A 15,677-nucleotide genomic window follows, 5' to 3' on the forward strand; every position below is an offset into this window, starting at 1 on the left:
AGTATGGCCCCCGGACACCCTTTTAGCTCAGTAATGAAGTTACTCCCAAGGTTCACCTTCAGCCAAAGATTAGACAGCCCCATAAAAACAAAACAAGACTAATGGGGCACAACAGTCCAGGGAGAAGGACTAGAAGGCAGGAGGGGACAGGAAAGCTGCTGATAGGGAACCCAAGGTCGAGAAGGGACAGTGTTGACATGTCATAAGGTTGTTAACCATTGTCATAAAATAATATGCGTACTGTCTGTTTAATGAGAAACTGTTCTGTAAACCTTCATCTAAAGTATCAAAAAAAAAAATTAACCCACAGATATTCAAAGAATGAGTGATTTTTTGCCATTCTTGTGTTAGACTCTGTGAGTTAAGGAAGGATTTTAAGACAAATTTCCTGCCCTAAATGAACTAAAATTCTAGCTGAGGAAGAGGAGCTAAGAGAGAAGGAGAATAAGAGGTGGGGAGGGGAGGAGAAGAAAAGAGATAGAGAAGAAGAAGGATAAAGGAGTAAGGAAGGGGGAAGAGGGCCAGATGAAAGTTCCACAGATGAGTTGGAATTCTGGTCTCTTCATCTGCCCCCCTTCTGGTCTAAAATGGAAGATGCCCCTACCTCTACCCCTACATACGATGTTCACCACTGTAGGAAAGCCCACCATTTCCATCTCCCTTCCTCTTTCGAGGCCTCTGCTCTCCTCCTACTCCTCTCTCTGTGAGTGCCAGACCCTCCCTTTGCTCCCAGTTCTACCTGTGTGAGGCTTCCAACCACTGCTCAGACCAGCACCCTGGCCCTTCATGCCCTCTTCTAGACTAATTGGACGACCAGTGAACAACTTGGCTTCATGTTTAAGGCTCAGGGGTGTCAAATGCTTTTGTTTTGATGATCCGTAGGCAGTTAGCATGAGGAGTCCTGGTGACGCAGTGATTAAGTGCTCGGCTGCTACCCAGAATATTGGCAGTTTGAACCCACCAGCCGCTCCGTGGGAGAAAGATGTGGCAGTCTCTGTCTGTAAAGATTTACAGCCTTGGAAACCCTATGGGACAGTTTTACTGTGAGCTGGAATAGACTTGATGGCTGTGGGTTTGGTTTTGTTGGTTAGTCAGTTAGCATAGTGAAAAAGATTCTGGCTTGGGATTTGGGAACTCCACTTTTCTCAGGCTCCTCTGGACTGTGAGTTTGAATAAAGACACTAACAGAATTACTCAAATGTAACTGTTTTGCTACTCTCTTCCCTCTACCTTCTCCCCAGGTATAATGAGCATAGAGGTTATTATCTGGGATTGGTGTCCTCTGGGCGTGACGGGTATCCAAAGCTAACTCTCTTGTGGGGCACCTATTGTGGGCCCTTTAGAGGTTTTCCTATTATAAGGGCTTTCTCATCTATAGTTCCCTTGATATGGGCTGTGTTTCCTCTGTCTGGTCTCTTACCACTTAAATCCCTCAGCCCACTGGTTCTCTGTGTAGATCTGAGTTTCTGACCTATATAAATTTCTTCTCTCTGAAGAACTTCTTTTAGCATTTATTGCAAGGCAGGTCTACTGATGACAGATTCCCTCAGTTTGTGTGTGTCTGAGAAAGTCTTTATTTCTCTTGCACTTTTGAAGGATAATTTCACTGGATAGAGAATTCTAGGTTGGTGGTTTTTTTCCTTCAACACTTTGAATATTTCCCTCTACTTTTTCTTGGTTCTATGGTTTCTGAAGAATAGATCTGGTTTTCTTCCTTAAGTCACAGAATCTTGCATAGAGTAAGCTCACATTACATGTTGGTCAAATTGTTTTCCAACAAGGTCTTATTAGAAGCCTGCCTGTTCCATAAAGCATTTCTCTTTCCATAAACTAAATTTTATGTGATTTTTTATAGTGATTTTTTACTTTTTTAGGTGTGATTTCTGTGCTTATGAATTTGTTAGACTACCTGAAGTAAATTGTATTTTTTGTTGTATAGGTGTTAGTCATTGGTTAGGTCTCTAATCATAAGTTGACAGTATGTCCTGGTTTGCCTGGGGTGGTATTGCTTTGTGCCTGTTGTCCTGGCTTTATTATTAATAGTTTCCTCTTTCACTCTGAAGAGTGTCCTGGTTTGAACGATAAATTATTCAGTCACTAATTAATAAAAACTTTTAACTGTGAGCTCACAAAAACTTTTAAGTATATTTCTTGAATATTGGTTCATGGAATAGTGCTTTCTTTTGTCTTTTTCAGGTATTTTAACACCAGTGATAACAATTTACAGTATTGGGGACTGGATTACCCACCTCTTACAGCTTATCATAGTCTCTTATGTGCATACATGTAAGTTTTTCTTCCTTAATGTAACTTTAAATATTTGTGCCTTTAGTAAATATACTAAGAAACAGTGAGATCTTGTTGAATAGAGATCAGTTGTAGCTATTATTGTATTATGGTTTGTAAGAAAGATAACTATCAAAGTTTAAACATTCTATTCTTTGTAGGATAAGCTAGAAAGAAATGCAAAAATCCAGCTTCGTTTTGAAGTATTGTATTTTTACACAGATAACACGCACCTTCTACGTTTGTTTGCCAACTGTGCCCTCCCCCCATGAGTCACTTATGAAAATACCTCATGGGGGAAGGGCATGATTGGCAAACAAATATAGAAGGCGTGCATTATTTGCATAAAAATATGGTAGAGATGATACCAATTATATATGGACTATTGTGAAATATATTTAATATGGATTAGTTGTGCGTTGGAACACTTTTTTTCTGGAATGACCCAAAGTAAAGGAAAAATATAGGTCCAAATGTCATTCTGACTAAACTAGAATTACTGTAGTGTTTCACTCTGTAATTTAAGATGGAGACCGAAATTCCTACTTTTAAAGAAATAGAATGGTTTATAAAAGATAAGCAACTTTATTTTGGTGGAGACCCAGTTCTACTGTGTAGTGGTTTTCCATCTCAGACTTGAAGTGTGTCAGGAGAAATCTGAGGAACTTCTTCACAGTATATTTCCTGAACTCATCTAACATATTTTATTATTTCAACTTTAACTATTTCATATTTTGTAAAAATTAGCTTCATGGATTCAAAATAAGACCCCAAACTTCATGACAGTTATACTTTCCAGTGTTCAGGATAATGTAATATGATTAAAAATTTTATTTACATTTAATGATTGTTTAGTTTTATACAGTGATTTATGATTAATAACTGTTTATTGTAGCAGACTCTTATGATAACTGAAGATTATAAATTATAAAATATGATCCTCTAGTCAATACTAGGATATTGTTCTTTACAAAGAATTAATTTATTTTGTAAATGAAATGTGACACAGCAGGTTGTTTTTACACTGGAAGAACCGTGAAGGCAGGGCTTGTAGTTCCATGTTCTATGGTTTTGTTGAAAGATGAGCAAGGCAGACCTGTTTGATAGCTTAAGTTAGTTTCACATGATTAAATAAGAAGAGCTAAGTTTAAGTGTCGACTTTATTGCTTTATAAGAGTAATAGCTAATTCTCAAATTTCTATGTTCTCAGATGTCCTTATTTCTGAAAGTAATAGAAGAGTAAAGTATGTGTATATATGCTTTGGTTTCAGGGCAAAGTTTATAAATCCAGACTGGATTGCTCTCCATACATCACGTGGATATGAGAGTCAGGCACATAAGCTCTTCATGCGTACAACAGGTAAAAGAGCAATAGGTATTGAGTGTAAAATTTGAATTTTTAGAAATTTTGGACAAACTAATAAAAGGTACTGTTGTTATCCTTATTGACTTTTTAAATCGTGTAACTATTAAAACAAAAAGTAGAGAGGAATAATTCTGGGTGTTTTACATTGATTATCTTACTTAATTCTTTGAATCCCCAAATGTGGCAAATACAATTATTATCCTTATTTTAAGCTGAGGAAGCTGAGGAGCAGTGAAGTGAGGTAAGTAACTTACGTGAGATCAGATAACTATAAATTGAGGCTTTAGTTGTTTAGGCTACTGCTGTAATATCCTAATTACAAATACCTTTCACCTTTTCCTTAAAGTAAACCTTACAGTTGTATCTTGTACATTGTTGCTAAATTAGGTAATCCACTCAACAAATGTTTATTGAGCATCTTCTGTGTGCTGTTCTAGGAGCTTGAAAGTAATAAGCTTTGATTTCTTTAAAAGCTTTATATAACTTAGACTTTAATGCTAGCCCAGGCCTCTGCCTTATTTAATCTAAATTTAGTCAGAATTTGTTCTCTATACTAGACTTTGATCTCAGGCCCAAGAAAGAATCCCCCTCTGCCACCAATGCTTAAATCCTCTCTGAACTAACTGCATACTCACCACGTGATCAGTCAGCTTCTGAACCAATACCTATGTTTGCAGGGAACTCACAACCTTTAGAGACAGCCTATTCTGTTTTCAGAGAGCCCTGTTCATTAAAAATTTCTTTCTTATATTGAACTTCTACCAGTAATTCCCTTGGGCCACATAGAATAAGTTCTATATCTAACACTGTACAGACATTTGAAGTCATCTCTTGTCCAAGTTAAGCAACCCTAGATGTTTTAGTATTCCTTAGATGATAAGTTTGTTGAATGTGATTGCGGTTTGGAAGCCTCTGGTTGTGCTCTGCTCTTTTGGATATATTCCAGTTGTCAGTGTCATCTTAAATGTGGCTTCGGGAACTGAACATAGTATTGCATGCATCTAACACAGGAAGTTTATCACTTCCCTTATTCTGGGCATGATATTTAATATAGTACACTAAGAAAAAAATAGGCTCTTTGGACAGCTATGTTATACTGTTGAAGAGCTTAATGTATCTGCTTTTCTGTGTTCTAAAAGGACTGAACATTCAGAATTATGAATTGCCTTTTTTAGAAACTTATTTTAGTTTTCTCCTCAATCATTAATTAATATGCATTAATTAGTAAAGGTTTATAAATACTAATTTAACATTTTAAAAAGATTATCCTGTGCATCACCACATTTGAGTTTTCGTTACATCAGAAAATTTGGAGTATGCAAATATTGAGAGAAAAAATGTCTGCCCTTGCTTTGAGCATTCTTAATTTTTAAGTGCAAGTCAGAGCAAAGAGAAAATTCACTTTGGATTGTATCTGATTAATTTAATATGTGAATTTGTTTGAGAAATTAAGAAAAGAGACTCCTTAGTACCGTATCAATTGAAAGTAGGCAGAGATGAAGAGAACGAAAGCGCTGGTAATGAAACAGGCTTGTCCAGGGTGGGTAGGAACCTTGTGTTAATAGAATTCTCAGTCATAGTTGGAGGGAAGAAGGCAGTTGTAGGCTATTGTAGATCCTGATGGAGTCCCACTTAAAAACTATTTGGCTGTTTTTTCAGTTTTTATTGCTGATTTGCTGATTTACATACCTGCATTGATTTTGTACTGCTGTTGCTTAAAAGAAACTTCAACTAAGAGAAAGGTAAGTTTTAAAGCAACCTAACATTTCATCTCTGAAACGGTTTCTCTGTTAGCTTGACTATTAAGTATAGATCTTAAGGAAGCCATGCTTTTAGGAATAGATAAAATAATGGGGGACAGTGTATCTTCGATTAATTCATTTTTATTTGAAAAACATCAACTTATCTTACAGTAATTATCTTAATGCCCTACCATAGTAATAATAAGATGTACTGAATTTTAGAAGTTACGTACTGCTGAGTTACACAGGATGCTGAGTTTATTGCTTAACTGGTAAATTTGAATTTTGAGTTGATTTATGGGAATGACTAAAGTGAAAGCATTTTTTGTAAAGTCACTACATATCTTCATATTCACAATTACCAAATACTGTTTTTGATCATTGCTGATAGTTTAATTATTAGATTAACTTCTCTGATATGTATATCTAAAAGTGCTTCCTCTGACAAATACCTTTTAGTGATTTTTCCTTTTTAATGAAATGTCCTATGTCACCTCTATGAAAAGTTCAATGCCTGAAGAATTGTTTTATAAAAGATGGAAAATTTGGGTAAATAGAAGATACAGCAGCTCAGCAAAGGGGGAACATTTGCTACTCTGTTAAATGAAACCACACTTTACCTTGTTTAATTTGAGTAATGGATTACTAATTTAACAATATTTTTCTTTACAGATTACTAATGCATTGTGCATATTGCTATATCCAGGCCTTATTCTTATCGACTATGGACATTTTCAGTATCCTTTACTAGTTGAGAAATGAAGTCATTAGTTGCATATTATGAAATCTAGGCTCAAACGTGTATAATGTTGTCATCCAATAGTGTTTGATTTACCAGGGTAATTGCTTATATAAATTATTTTCACAATTATATAAAATAATCTGTTTACCAAGCTTTTACTTGAAGGGTAAAGTACAGATTTATTAAAAGTAGAATTGCTTTTTCACACTTGTTTGGCTTGTGAATAAAATGTTAGTAACTGATTAGCTCTTTCTGGGAAGTTGGAAAACCAGTGCCAAGTATAGTTATGCCCTTCTCATTCTGAAAAGGTATAACATATGTCCTAAATGTTATCTGTTACTAAAAACCTATAAGAAACAATCTTATAGTTTACTGAGTTCTAAAACAAGATGATTCTCTAACAGATAGTGATAACCAGGAAGCTTTGAGAAGCTAAAACTAATTGAATAATTAAAATCTATTATGTGGATTTATGATTATATTTTCTTCATACCTAAAATAAGGAACAATCAAAAACAAACAAACAGATCTCGGAGGATAAGTTTGTAAAATTTGTACCTGGTTGTCCAATTTGTGTTCTTGTTTACTGAATGTTACTGTTTGTCCCAAAGGAAAAAAAGAGCCATAATACCCAGCAACATGATGGCTTAATAAATCCTTTTGATGCTAATATGTTTTAGTTGTAATTAAATTAATTTACATACCTATCAAAGGGCTTGCAAAAGATGTTCAAATCTATAGTTTTCCCAATTTACCTTGATTTTTTGAAGAGAAGGGATACAAATAGCCTCTACTTTGTAGGCTTGTGGGATCATTGATTATGCTTATCAAATACACAGATAATATCAAGAACATTGATGTAAAAGAAGGAAAAAATAAAAGCTGCTCACCAGATTTTTAAAACTATTTTTATTTTGAAATGAAACACTCATACAGAAAAGTGCTCAAAATGTGCATCTCAGTGAATTGCTATATAGTGTATGTATTATTTTAAAATCACATAAGAGATATGCTCTATAAAACGCAAGATCTGTCTCTTTTAATTATTGAACTAATTTCCTTGACACAAGAACATATATAATTCTGTGAGTCTTGGCTTTGCTTTGTGGGGTATTCTCGGCGTATCTTGTGACTGGGACCTGCTAGGGTCACTGGCATTTTGCTTAGCTATAAATTATAAACAGATGGAACTTTACCACTCCTTGCCATTCTTTTGCTTTTTACTTGGCAAGTGTTTTAAAAAAGGCCTGAAAGGAAAGGGGTGAGTGGTTTTTAAACATTGGAATTAAGAAACAAAAATTACTTAAGAGAACTTATTTGGCAGTAGACTTTCACTTTGCCTTTTGGTAATTTCTTACTAATGTATTGCCTGTAGGGTAAGAGGGAAGAGAGAGATTAAGTCATGTTCTATATTCTTTTTTCTAAATCTTCCCAACTAGAAAGAGATTTTGATCAATGTACATTTATTGGAGATCATGTGGGTTAGCTTGTTAGAGCACTGCTGTAGGATTTCATCCCTTCAGAGAATACATATTATACCGTTATTAGAAATAAATTCCAATTTGACATTTTTCTTTATGGCTGTATTCCCTAATTCCCATAGGAATGGCGCCTAAGTAAATGTTCATTGGGATATCAGTAGCAGTCTTTGAGTTGAAAAAGTGACATCTTAGCAGTTGTGAATTTCTTTACTCTGATTTGAGTAGACTCGCATCTTAAACCTATATTGGTAACATAGATTTATCATTACTATACATTTGCATTTATTGTATTTAGTGAAACTCGGATTGATTTCTCAGAATTATTAGCCTCTCCCAATCTTACTGTGTGCCTTTGTTTTTGTTCTAGGTTTGTGTTGTTAATTAAACTAGCTTGTACTGTTGTGGCTTCCTTCATTGTCTGCTGGCTGCCATTCTTTGCAGAAAGAGAACAAACCCTGCAAGTTCTGAGAAGACTTTTCCCCGTTGATCGTGGATTATTTGAGGCATGTTTAAAAACTTTGCCCTTTCTCCTTTCTGTTGTGATATCTTCCCTGTGACCTTTGGGGATCTCATGTGGAAGACACACAAGGAATAGTAACTTCAGCTGCTCTGCTCCTGCAGTCCTTCCTTGCCAGTTATTTAATCCAGTGTATAACCCCTAGCTCAGCTGGCATTTTCTAGTACATTACTTGAATAGATAATATTTATGCCATTATCATATCCACAATTCAGTTATACATTTTTCTGATGAAATAGGGTCTATAATGAAAGACAGCATGAGAAGTTGCAGCTACAAAGTTAACAACTCTGTCATGTTTTGGTTTATATTCTCTTTTTAGTCTTAGGAAATTATTTGTGAAACTAATAATCATGTTTGCTTTAGAAAGATCTCATAATTCCTAATGAGATATATAACTCTCATCACAGTAATTTTTAATGAGAATCTTTCACTTTATTTCATTTAATGCTAGTTTAATCACTCTTGTTTAACTTCTATTACATGAATAAGTTAATGATTAGATTTAGTAATTAAACAAACCATTTTTTCTGGAAAAAAAAGTCCTTTAATAAAGTTAGAGACAGCATATTTATAGATAATTTGCTTTTGAATAAACACTTCATTTAAAAAGAATTAGAAAAACATATATATCTTTCTAATTTTTGAATACATAAATTGCTATAGAATATCTTTTACTAGACCAATAAGAGGATGGAACCAGTATTTTGAAAGAGATAAGAAAGAGTTTGGTGTTATGAAGGAACAGTAATGTGTGTTGGTGAGGCTGATGATGGTGATAATACTGATAATAATAAGTAAAAACCAAACCAAACCCATTGTGGTCCAATTGATTCCGACTCATAGCGACCGTACAGGACAGAGTAGAACTGCCCCATAGGGTTTCCAAGGAGAAACTGGTAGATTCGAACTGCTGACCTTTCGGTTAGCAGCCAAGCTTTTAACCACTCTGCCATCAGGGCTTCAATAATAAGTAGTCACCATTATTATCACAACTTATACTTACTAGGTGCCAGACATTTTACATGTAATTTCATTTGATCCTTACAACAGCTTTGTGAAGTAGACATTATTGTCCCCACTTTACAGATAAGAAATCTGAGGTCAGAGATCTACATAACAAGTATGTGAGACAGCTGTGATTTGAACTTCATAACCTGTGTTCCTAACCTCTTCTTTATATAACCCAAAAAAAACGAACTCATTGCCATCGAGTTGATTCTGACTCATAGTGACCCTTTAGGACAGAGTAGAATTGCCCCATAGGGTTTCCAAGGCTGTAATCGTTACGGAAGCAGACTGCCACATCCTTCTCCCATGAAGCGGCTGGTGGATTCAAACTGCCAACCTTTTTTTGGTTAGCAGGCGAGTGTTTAACCACTGTACTGCCAGGGCTTCGTCTGTTTATATAACATTTAACACCTATATGAAGAAGAGTTTAATTCTCCATGTAAGCTGCCTGGTTATTTGCCTTACCTTCCATTTCAGAAATGGTAATTATCATGATAATTATAAAAATGAGTATCTTACATGGTTGATGGTGTTGCCAGTCTCCTCTATTCACTTGTTCACAAAATCTGAAGACCATTTTCTTTGATCCGACATAGGAAAGTAGGACGGTACAGTTGTCAGTGATAGTTGCTTTCTTGATGCTATGCCTACACAGCTGTGAGTCAGACAGCTGTATAGAGGATGGGTTTCATGAGCACGAGAGCTGTAGTTACAAATTTAATTTTGAAAGTGATCCTAGCACAACTGCTGATTGTCTTTAAATTTCTTCATTTAGTAGCAGTTAACTCTTGTGATTTCTAGGTGCTAGTAGACTAAATAAATTCAGGTATGTGATAAAATGGGTTAAATATAATATATGTACCACAAATTAGGGGAAAAAAAAGATTTCTTAGAAAATTTTCCGAAGATAAATAACTGCAGTTTTTAGGGATAGTATAGTGCTCTTTGAAAAATATGAAGTATTTCTTGCAAATGTCTAGGTTATGGTTGGCTAGTGATTTAGATCAACTCCCATTGCAAAAAAATGAAAAATGCTTGTAAGGTGTGTCTGTGTATGCATGTTTATTCCTTGGAGAGTTTAATTACCTTAGTTATGAAATTGTAAATAAAAACTTCACACGTCTTAAAAGCCTGTTTTCTTAGAGATTATGGGGTATACTTGGTGGGGTTTAATATTGCTTTTAATTATACCAGAATGTAAAATTAACAAATCTCTTTTAAGGATAAAGTAGCCAATATTTGGTGCAGCTTCAATGTCTTTCTGAAGATTAAGGATATTTTGCCACGTCACATCCAGGTAATAATCAGGTAAGAGACGCAAAGTTTGTGTATAGTGTTTTATAATTTACTCTCTAACGCTATTATGGTAATATTTATCTAGCATCATTAAGGAATGAGGGTTCTCTATTAGTGAATTTTCCACATAACTTAAACCTATCCCTCTATACAACAAAACTTTTTAATTTGAATTGTTTTATGTGAAAGTCTTTCTGACGTTACCTAATTTTATTCTCCTTAAACAGAGAGTACATTAAATATGATTTAACATTGCCTTCAGAGTGATGATCTCCAGTGGTATATCAGTTAGGGTACAACCAGAGAATGAGTAGGAGATTATGTATATGTGTACGTGTGTGTGTGTGTATTTATTACAAGGAATTGGTTTATGCATTTGTGGCGGGTAGCTAAGTAAGCCGGAAGTCTACAAGGCAGGCTGTCAGGAAGGGACATCTTGGGGGGAAAGAGAACAGTCCAGACTAGCTCCTGTTTGGAGCATCTGATTTGAGGGAAGGCCTAAGCCCTCTTTTAAAGGACTCCCAACTGATTAAGTCAGGCCCACCCAAGCTAATCTCCCTTTTAATTAATTTAAAATCAACTGAATAGGGACTTTAATTATATCTGCAAAATTCCTTCAAAGTAGCACCTAGATTACTGTTTGAATAACTGAAAGAAGGTATGTGTATGCTATAAAATGGATACTGCCTCCTTCTGCCTTCCAACTCTTTTTAGAGAATATCCCTTGTAGCCCACCTTAATGGAAAGCATACTAGAGAGAGTTCTGGGGACTTTAGTTCAGCCTAGCCAAGTTGACACATCACAAAGCCAACACAAGTGGGAAAAATTGTATTGGGTTATAATACTTACTTTCAGGTTTTTCAAGGGCTGTGTGCCATGATACTAAATGGCTGCAGACTGCTCTGCTTGCTGAGTCTGTGCTTTCTCTACTTTTTCCTCCCTGCCCATCAGTCGTCACTAGGCCAAGCTTGAGCTGCTTCCCACTCCCTTTCTAACTTGTTTTGTCTGACTTAGAAAAGTTGAAAATCCGATAATCAACTTTTGTGAGTAAAGTTTATGAATGTTTGTGTAACAAATATAGCATTGTTTCTTTAAACTTGGCTGTGCTCTCGTATTTTGAGTGTTTAAGAATTGATCTTCAGTTGTATCTTGTACCTTTTCTATAAATGATATGAAATACTAAAATAACATAAGCAATATTTAGTACTACAATGTTATGCTCTGTAGTATATCAACTACATATATGTATATTAAAGTATGTACATATTTCAATGTATAGACTTTATTTAAATGTTATTTGGTCTTAAAATAAAATTTAATTCAAAATCAATGTTTTGATACATAGTATTATCTTTATACTCCTAAAAATATTTCTTTGATTTAGCTAGATTTAAACCCCCACAAAGAGAACAATTATTTTATTTTTATTACTTTTTTTAGCTTTTGTTTTACGTTTTTGAGCCTGCTTCCTGCATGTATAAAATTAACACTTCAGCCCTCTCCCAAAGGATTCAGATTTACTCTGGTAAGTTTCTCATTATTTTATTGGGAGTTTTTAAATTACCTTTCCAATCTCTTATTTTGTTATAGGTTTATTTAGTTGTTCTACCACTGTTTGTGTTAGTTTAGGTAGGTAGTGTCTTTCTGGAAATTTGTCCATTTCCTCAAGGTTTTCAAATTTGTACCATTTTTTTTTTTTTTTAGTATAATTTTTCATAGTATTCTGTTATGATTCATTTAATTTCAGTTGGGTCTGTTGTGATATCGCCCAACTTATTTCTTATTTGGGTTATTTGCTTCCTCTCCTGTTTTTCTTCTGTCAGTTTGGCCAGTGGTTTTTTGATTTTGTTGATCTTTTCAAAGAACCAGCTTTTGGTCTTATTAACTCTTTCAATTGTTTTTCTGTTTTCTATTTTACTTAATTCTGCTCTAATTTCTACTATTTGCTTTCTTCTGGTGCCTGAGGGCTTCTTTTGCTGCTCTCTTTGTTTGTTCGAGTTGTAGGGTTAATGTTTTGATTTTGGCCCTTTCTTCTCTCTGGATGTGTGCATTTCTTGCTATAAGTTGACCTCTGAGCACTGCTTTTGCTGTGTCTGAAAGGTTCTGGTAGGATGTCTTTTAAAAGATCAAGAAAATTTAGTTTATGAAAACAGTAAGTATTAGAAACAACCCTTTAGAAACTTGGGTTCTAATTCTGGGACTGCCGCGTATTGACATTGTGCTCTAAAAACAAACCAGAACCTAACAGTGAAACATTGAAAAAGTGCATCTCAGTTCTGCATGCAGAAAGGGTAGTTTCATGTTCCTTTTTCATTTATTGTTATTTACTTTTTCTGTATTACCTTTGTTGATGATTTCTGTTCTTCCATTCTGTGAATGAACTCTGAGCATGCTAAGTCATCCACTGTTAGTATTCTGTAGGATGTTTAGAACAGGATGAACGTGGTTAGTAATGCCTTGATGTTTTTTATTGGCCTAACTGGTAAAAGTTTTGAAATATGTATGATTATGTTATTTTTGTAGGAAATAACATGCTAAATAAAGGTCTATTTCAAAGATAATGGAATAGAATTTCAGAATTTGAATAACTGTCGCAGTGTTAGAGATGATTACTTTTAGGGCTGTAGCCAGAAAAAATATTTTCTTTTCTTAGTTTCCTAATTTTATTTTGTTTACTATGTTTAATACAAATCACTCTGTTTAACATAGGATAAATTATTTTTGTTATTTTATTTTCATTGATCATGTTTTGAATTCTTATTGTATACTTCTGACTTTAAAAACATTTCACATTATAATTTTAGAAGTATTGTCCTTTAAATCAAGTTTGGTTGAATTATTTCTCAATATCAATCTACAATTGAGGTAGTTGGTTATATTGATATTAATACTAAAGCAAAATGGTCTGTATTTATCCAGTAGTATTTATAGAATACCCTCTGATGTGGCAGGTATACTCTTCTAGGTACAGGGCATGTAAGTGAATGACAGATAATGGCTTTTCTCTCTTAACTGGGGCCTTTAACTGTTAGTGGCGGAATGGACAATAGATCAGTTAGGAAATATCTGGGAGTAATGAATGCTATGAAGAAAATAAGGTCATGTGAAAAGAGAGCTGATGGGATGGGGTTGGTGGGCACCACTTTAGTTTGAGTCAGGACAGGCCTTTCTAGGGAAGTGACATTGGAACTGAGAACTTAATGACCAACCAGAAGGAGTCAGCCACAAGATGTGAGTTCTGACTTGATAAAAGCAAATGCAAAGCCCTTAAGGCAGGACGCATCTAATACATTGGCGGCATAAAGGAACAGGTATGAAGTGGCTGGCATGAAGTGAGTGCAGGAGAGAGTAAGAGGTGAACTGGAGGAGGAAGACAGGAGCCAGATCATGTAGCTCTTTGCAGATTTTATTCTAAGGTGATGGGAAACTGCTGGAGGACTTTAAAGAGGGAAATTATGTGATCTGATATGGTGTCTGTGTGGAGAATAGACTGACTGTAGGGGAGCAAGAGTGTTATTACTTAGGAGGTTATTGTAGTAGTCCAGGAAAAAGATGGGGGTGGGTGGCTCAAGACTGCTCCTTTGCTCCACCCACCATCAGCAGAGGAAGTGGAGAGAAGTGGATGGATATTTTATTTAGGAGATGGTAGAGACAGGGTTGGCTGAAGGATTGGATGTGTAGCATTATACAAGGTGGTTTAGCTTGAGCAACTAGATGGATGTATATAGGCATATGTCTAATATGCAGAAAATAAACTTCTGAAAATAGATCTAAGTAATTTTCATTTAAAACACCAAATGATGAATTTTATAAAATATTTTATTGAAGTATACATTTTAAGAACATGAAAATATATTTTTTTGGACAGTTTTAGATTTTGACCTTCTTGACCTTCATACTTATTAATTAAAGTGTCAGGGATTCCAAGGGAAGATGAAGGTATGATTGTTGTGTCTGAGATACTTAGTAATTTTGCTTATTAATAACTGAGTCTCAGTGAACTTGTTTTAGGTAGTTAAGCATAGCTTTATAATCATTGTTTTTAAAAGATTATTTTCATTACTGTATTTTTACGCAAATAACACTTGTCTTCTATGTTTGTTTGCCAACTGTGCCCTCCTCCCATGAGGTATTTTCATAAGCGTGCTCTGCTAATTTTTTTTACAGCAACATGTAAAAAAAAAAGATTGGCATAGTGGCACTTAAAAATGAAAATACCTCACGGCGGGAGGCTGCAGTTGGCAAACAAATGTAGAAGATGTGCGTTATTTGTGTAAAAATATGGTATTAAATCTGATATAAAATAATTGTACATGCTAGTGTTGCATATATATTTTACTTTTAGATAGAAGCCACATTAAACTTTAAAATTTCATTTGAAATGATTTTTAGATTCACAGTTAAATTGCTATTCTATTTTGTAAGTTATTATATCTCATTTTTCCTTTTTTTCCTTCAAGGTCAGCTGTGCTCTGTCATTCTTTTTATTTTCTTTCCAAGTACATGAAAAGTCCATTCTCTTGGTATCATTGTAAGTAAAAATCTTTGATGTATTTATTACTATGTATATATAATATATAAATAAATTTTACTTCTTTATTAAATATATTTTAAACTTCAAAGTAGGGATTAATTGATTTACTTTTTATTTCTTCCTGTTTCTTCATATATATACATATAATTTGATTTTAAAACGTTTCCTCTAAAGAGGCTCTTCTCAGAATGGAACCTGTTTCTTATCTTTACCGTTTTCATTTCATTCATTTTCCACATCTATTTAGTAGCCTTGTTCTCTCCATTAACCTTTGCAGAGTCTTTCATATATTGCCTTCTTTCTCTTTCTTTTGCCGTAACCTTTGATTAGACTCTGTTGGAAATCCCTAACCAGACTACTTTGTTTTAGGAGCCTTAAGATTTTTTGTGGTTTTCAGTTATATGCTCTTCTTAGAAATTTGGTGACAGCTGAGAGTGTATTATCCTGATAGTAAAATAATATTTTCCCAAAACACCTTGGAATACTTGAATCCTTCCCTAAATAAATCCCAAACCACTACCACCTTATCCTTCCCATTCTTCACCCTGTTTGCTAGGTTCTTGTAGAAGACACATGTACAGAATGACCAATGACAAATTAAAGGCAATATCACTTCCATTAAGTGGAGTTTTGGACTAAAACCTCAATGGATTAGGACAAGGTGGGAGGTTCAGGAGTTCAGTGCTGGATATGTCTTTAGCC

The 15,677-nt window shown here is 34.6% G+C and overlaps 1 protein-coding gene across 1 annotated transcript in view; it reads left to right on the forward strand.

Annotated features, from left to right (window-relative positions):
• Positions 1-15,677, forward strand: part of ALG6 (ALG6 alpha-1,3-glucosyltransferase) — a 61,989-nt gene that overhangs the window by 35,795 nt on the left and 10,517 nt on the right. The window contains exons 4-12 of the mRNA XM_023730636.1: positions 2,197-2,286; positions 3,558-3,646; positions 5,312-5,394; positions 6,067-6,131; positions 7,212-7,397; positions 7,985-8,120; positions 10,368-10,453; positions 11,882-11,966; positions 14,902-14,972. Coding sequence (XP_023586404.1) covers positions 2,197-2,286; positions 3,558-3,646; positions 5,312-5,394; positions 6,067-6,131; positions 7,212-7,397; positions 7,985-8,120; positions 10,368-10,453; positions 11,882-11,966; positions 14,902-14,972 — 891 coding nt within the window. The remainder of the gene's footprint in view (positions 1-2,196; positions 2,287-3,557; positions 3,647-5,311; positions 5,395-6,066; positions 6,132-7,211; positions 7,398-7,984; positions 8,121-10,367; positions 10,454-11,881; positions 11,967-14,901; positions 14,973-15,677) is intronic.

This window comes from Trichechus manatus, unplaced genomic scaffold (assembly GCF_000243295.1).
Source record: "Trichechus manatus latirostris isolate Lorelei unplaced genomic scaffold, TriManLat1.0 scaffold00003, whole genome shotgun sequence".
Taxonomy (NCBI): domain Eukaryota; kingdom Metazoa; phylum Chordata; class Mammalia; order Sirenia; family Trichechidae; genus Trichechus; species Trichechus manatus.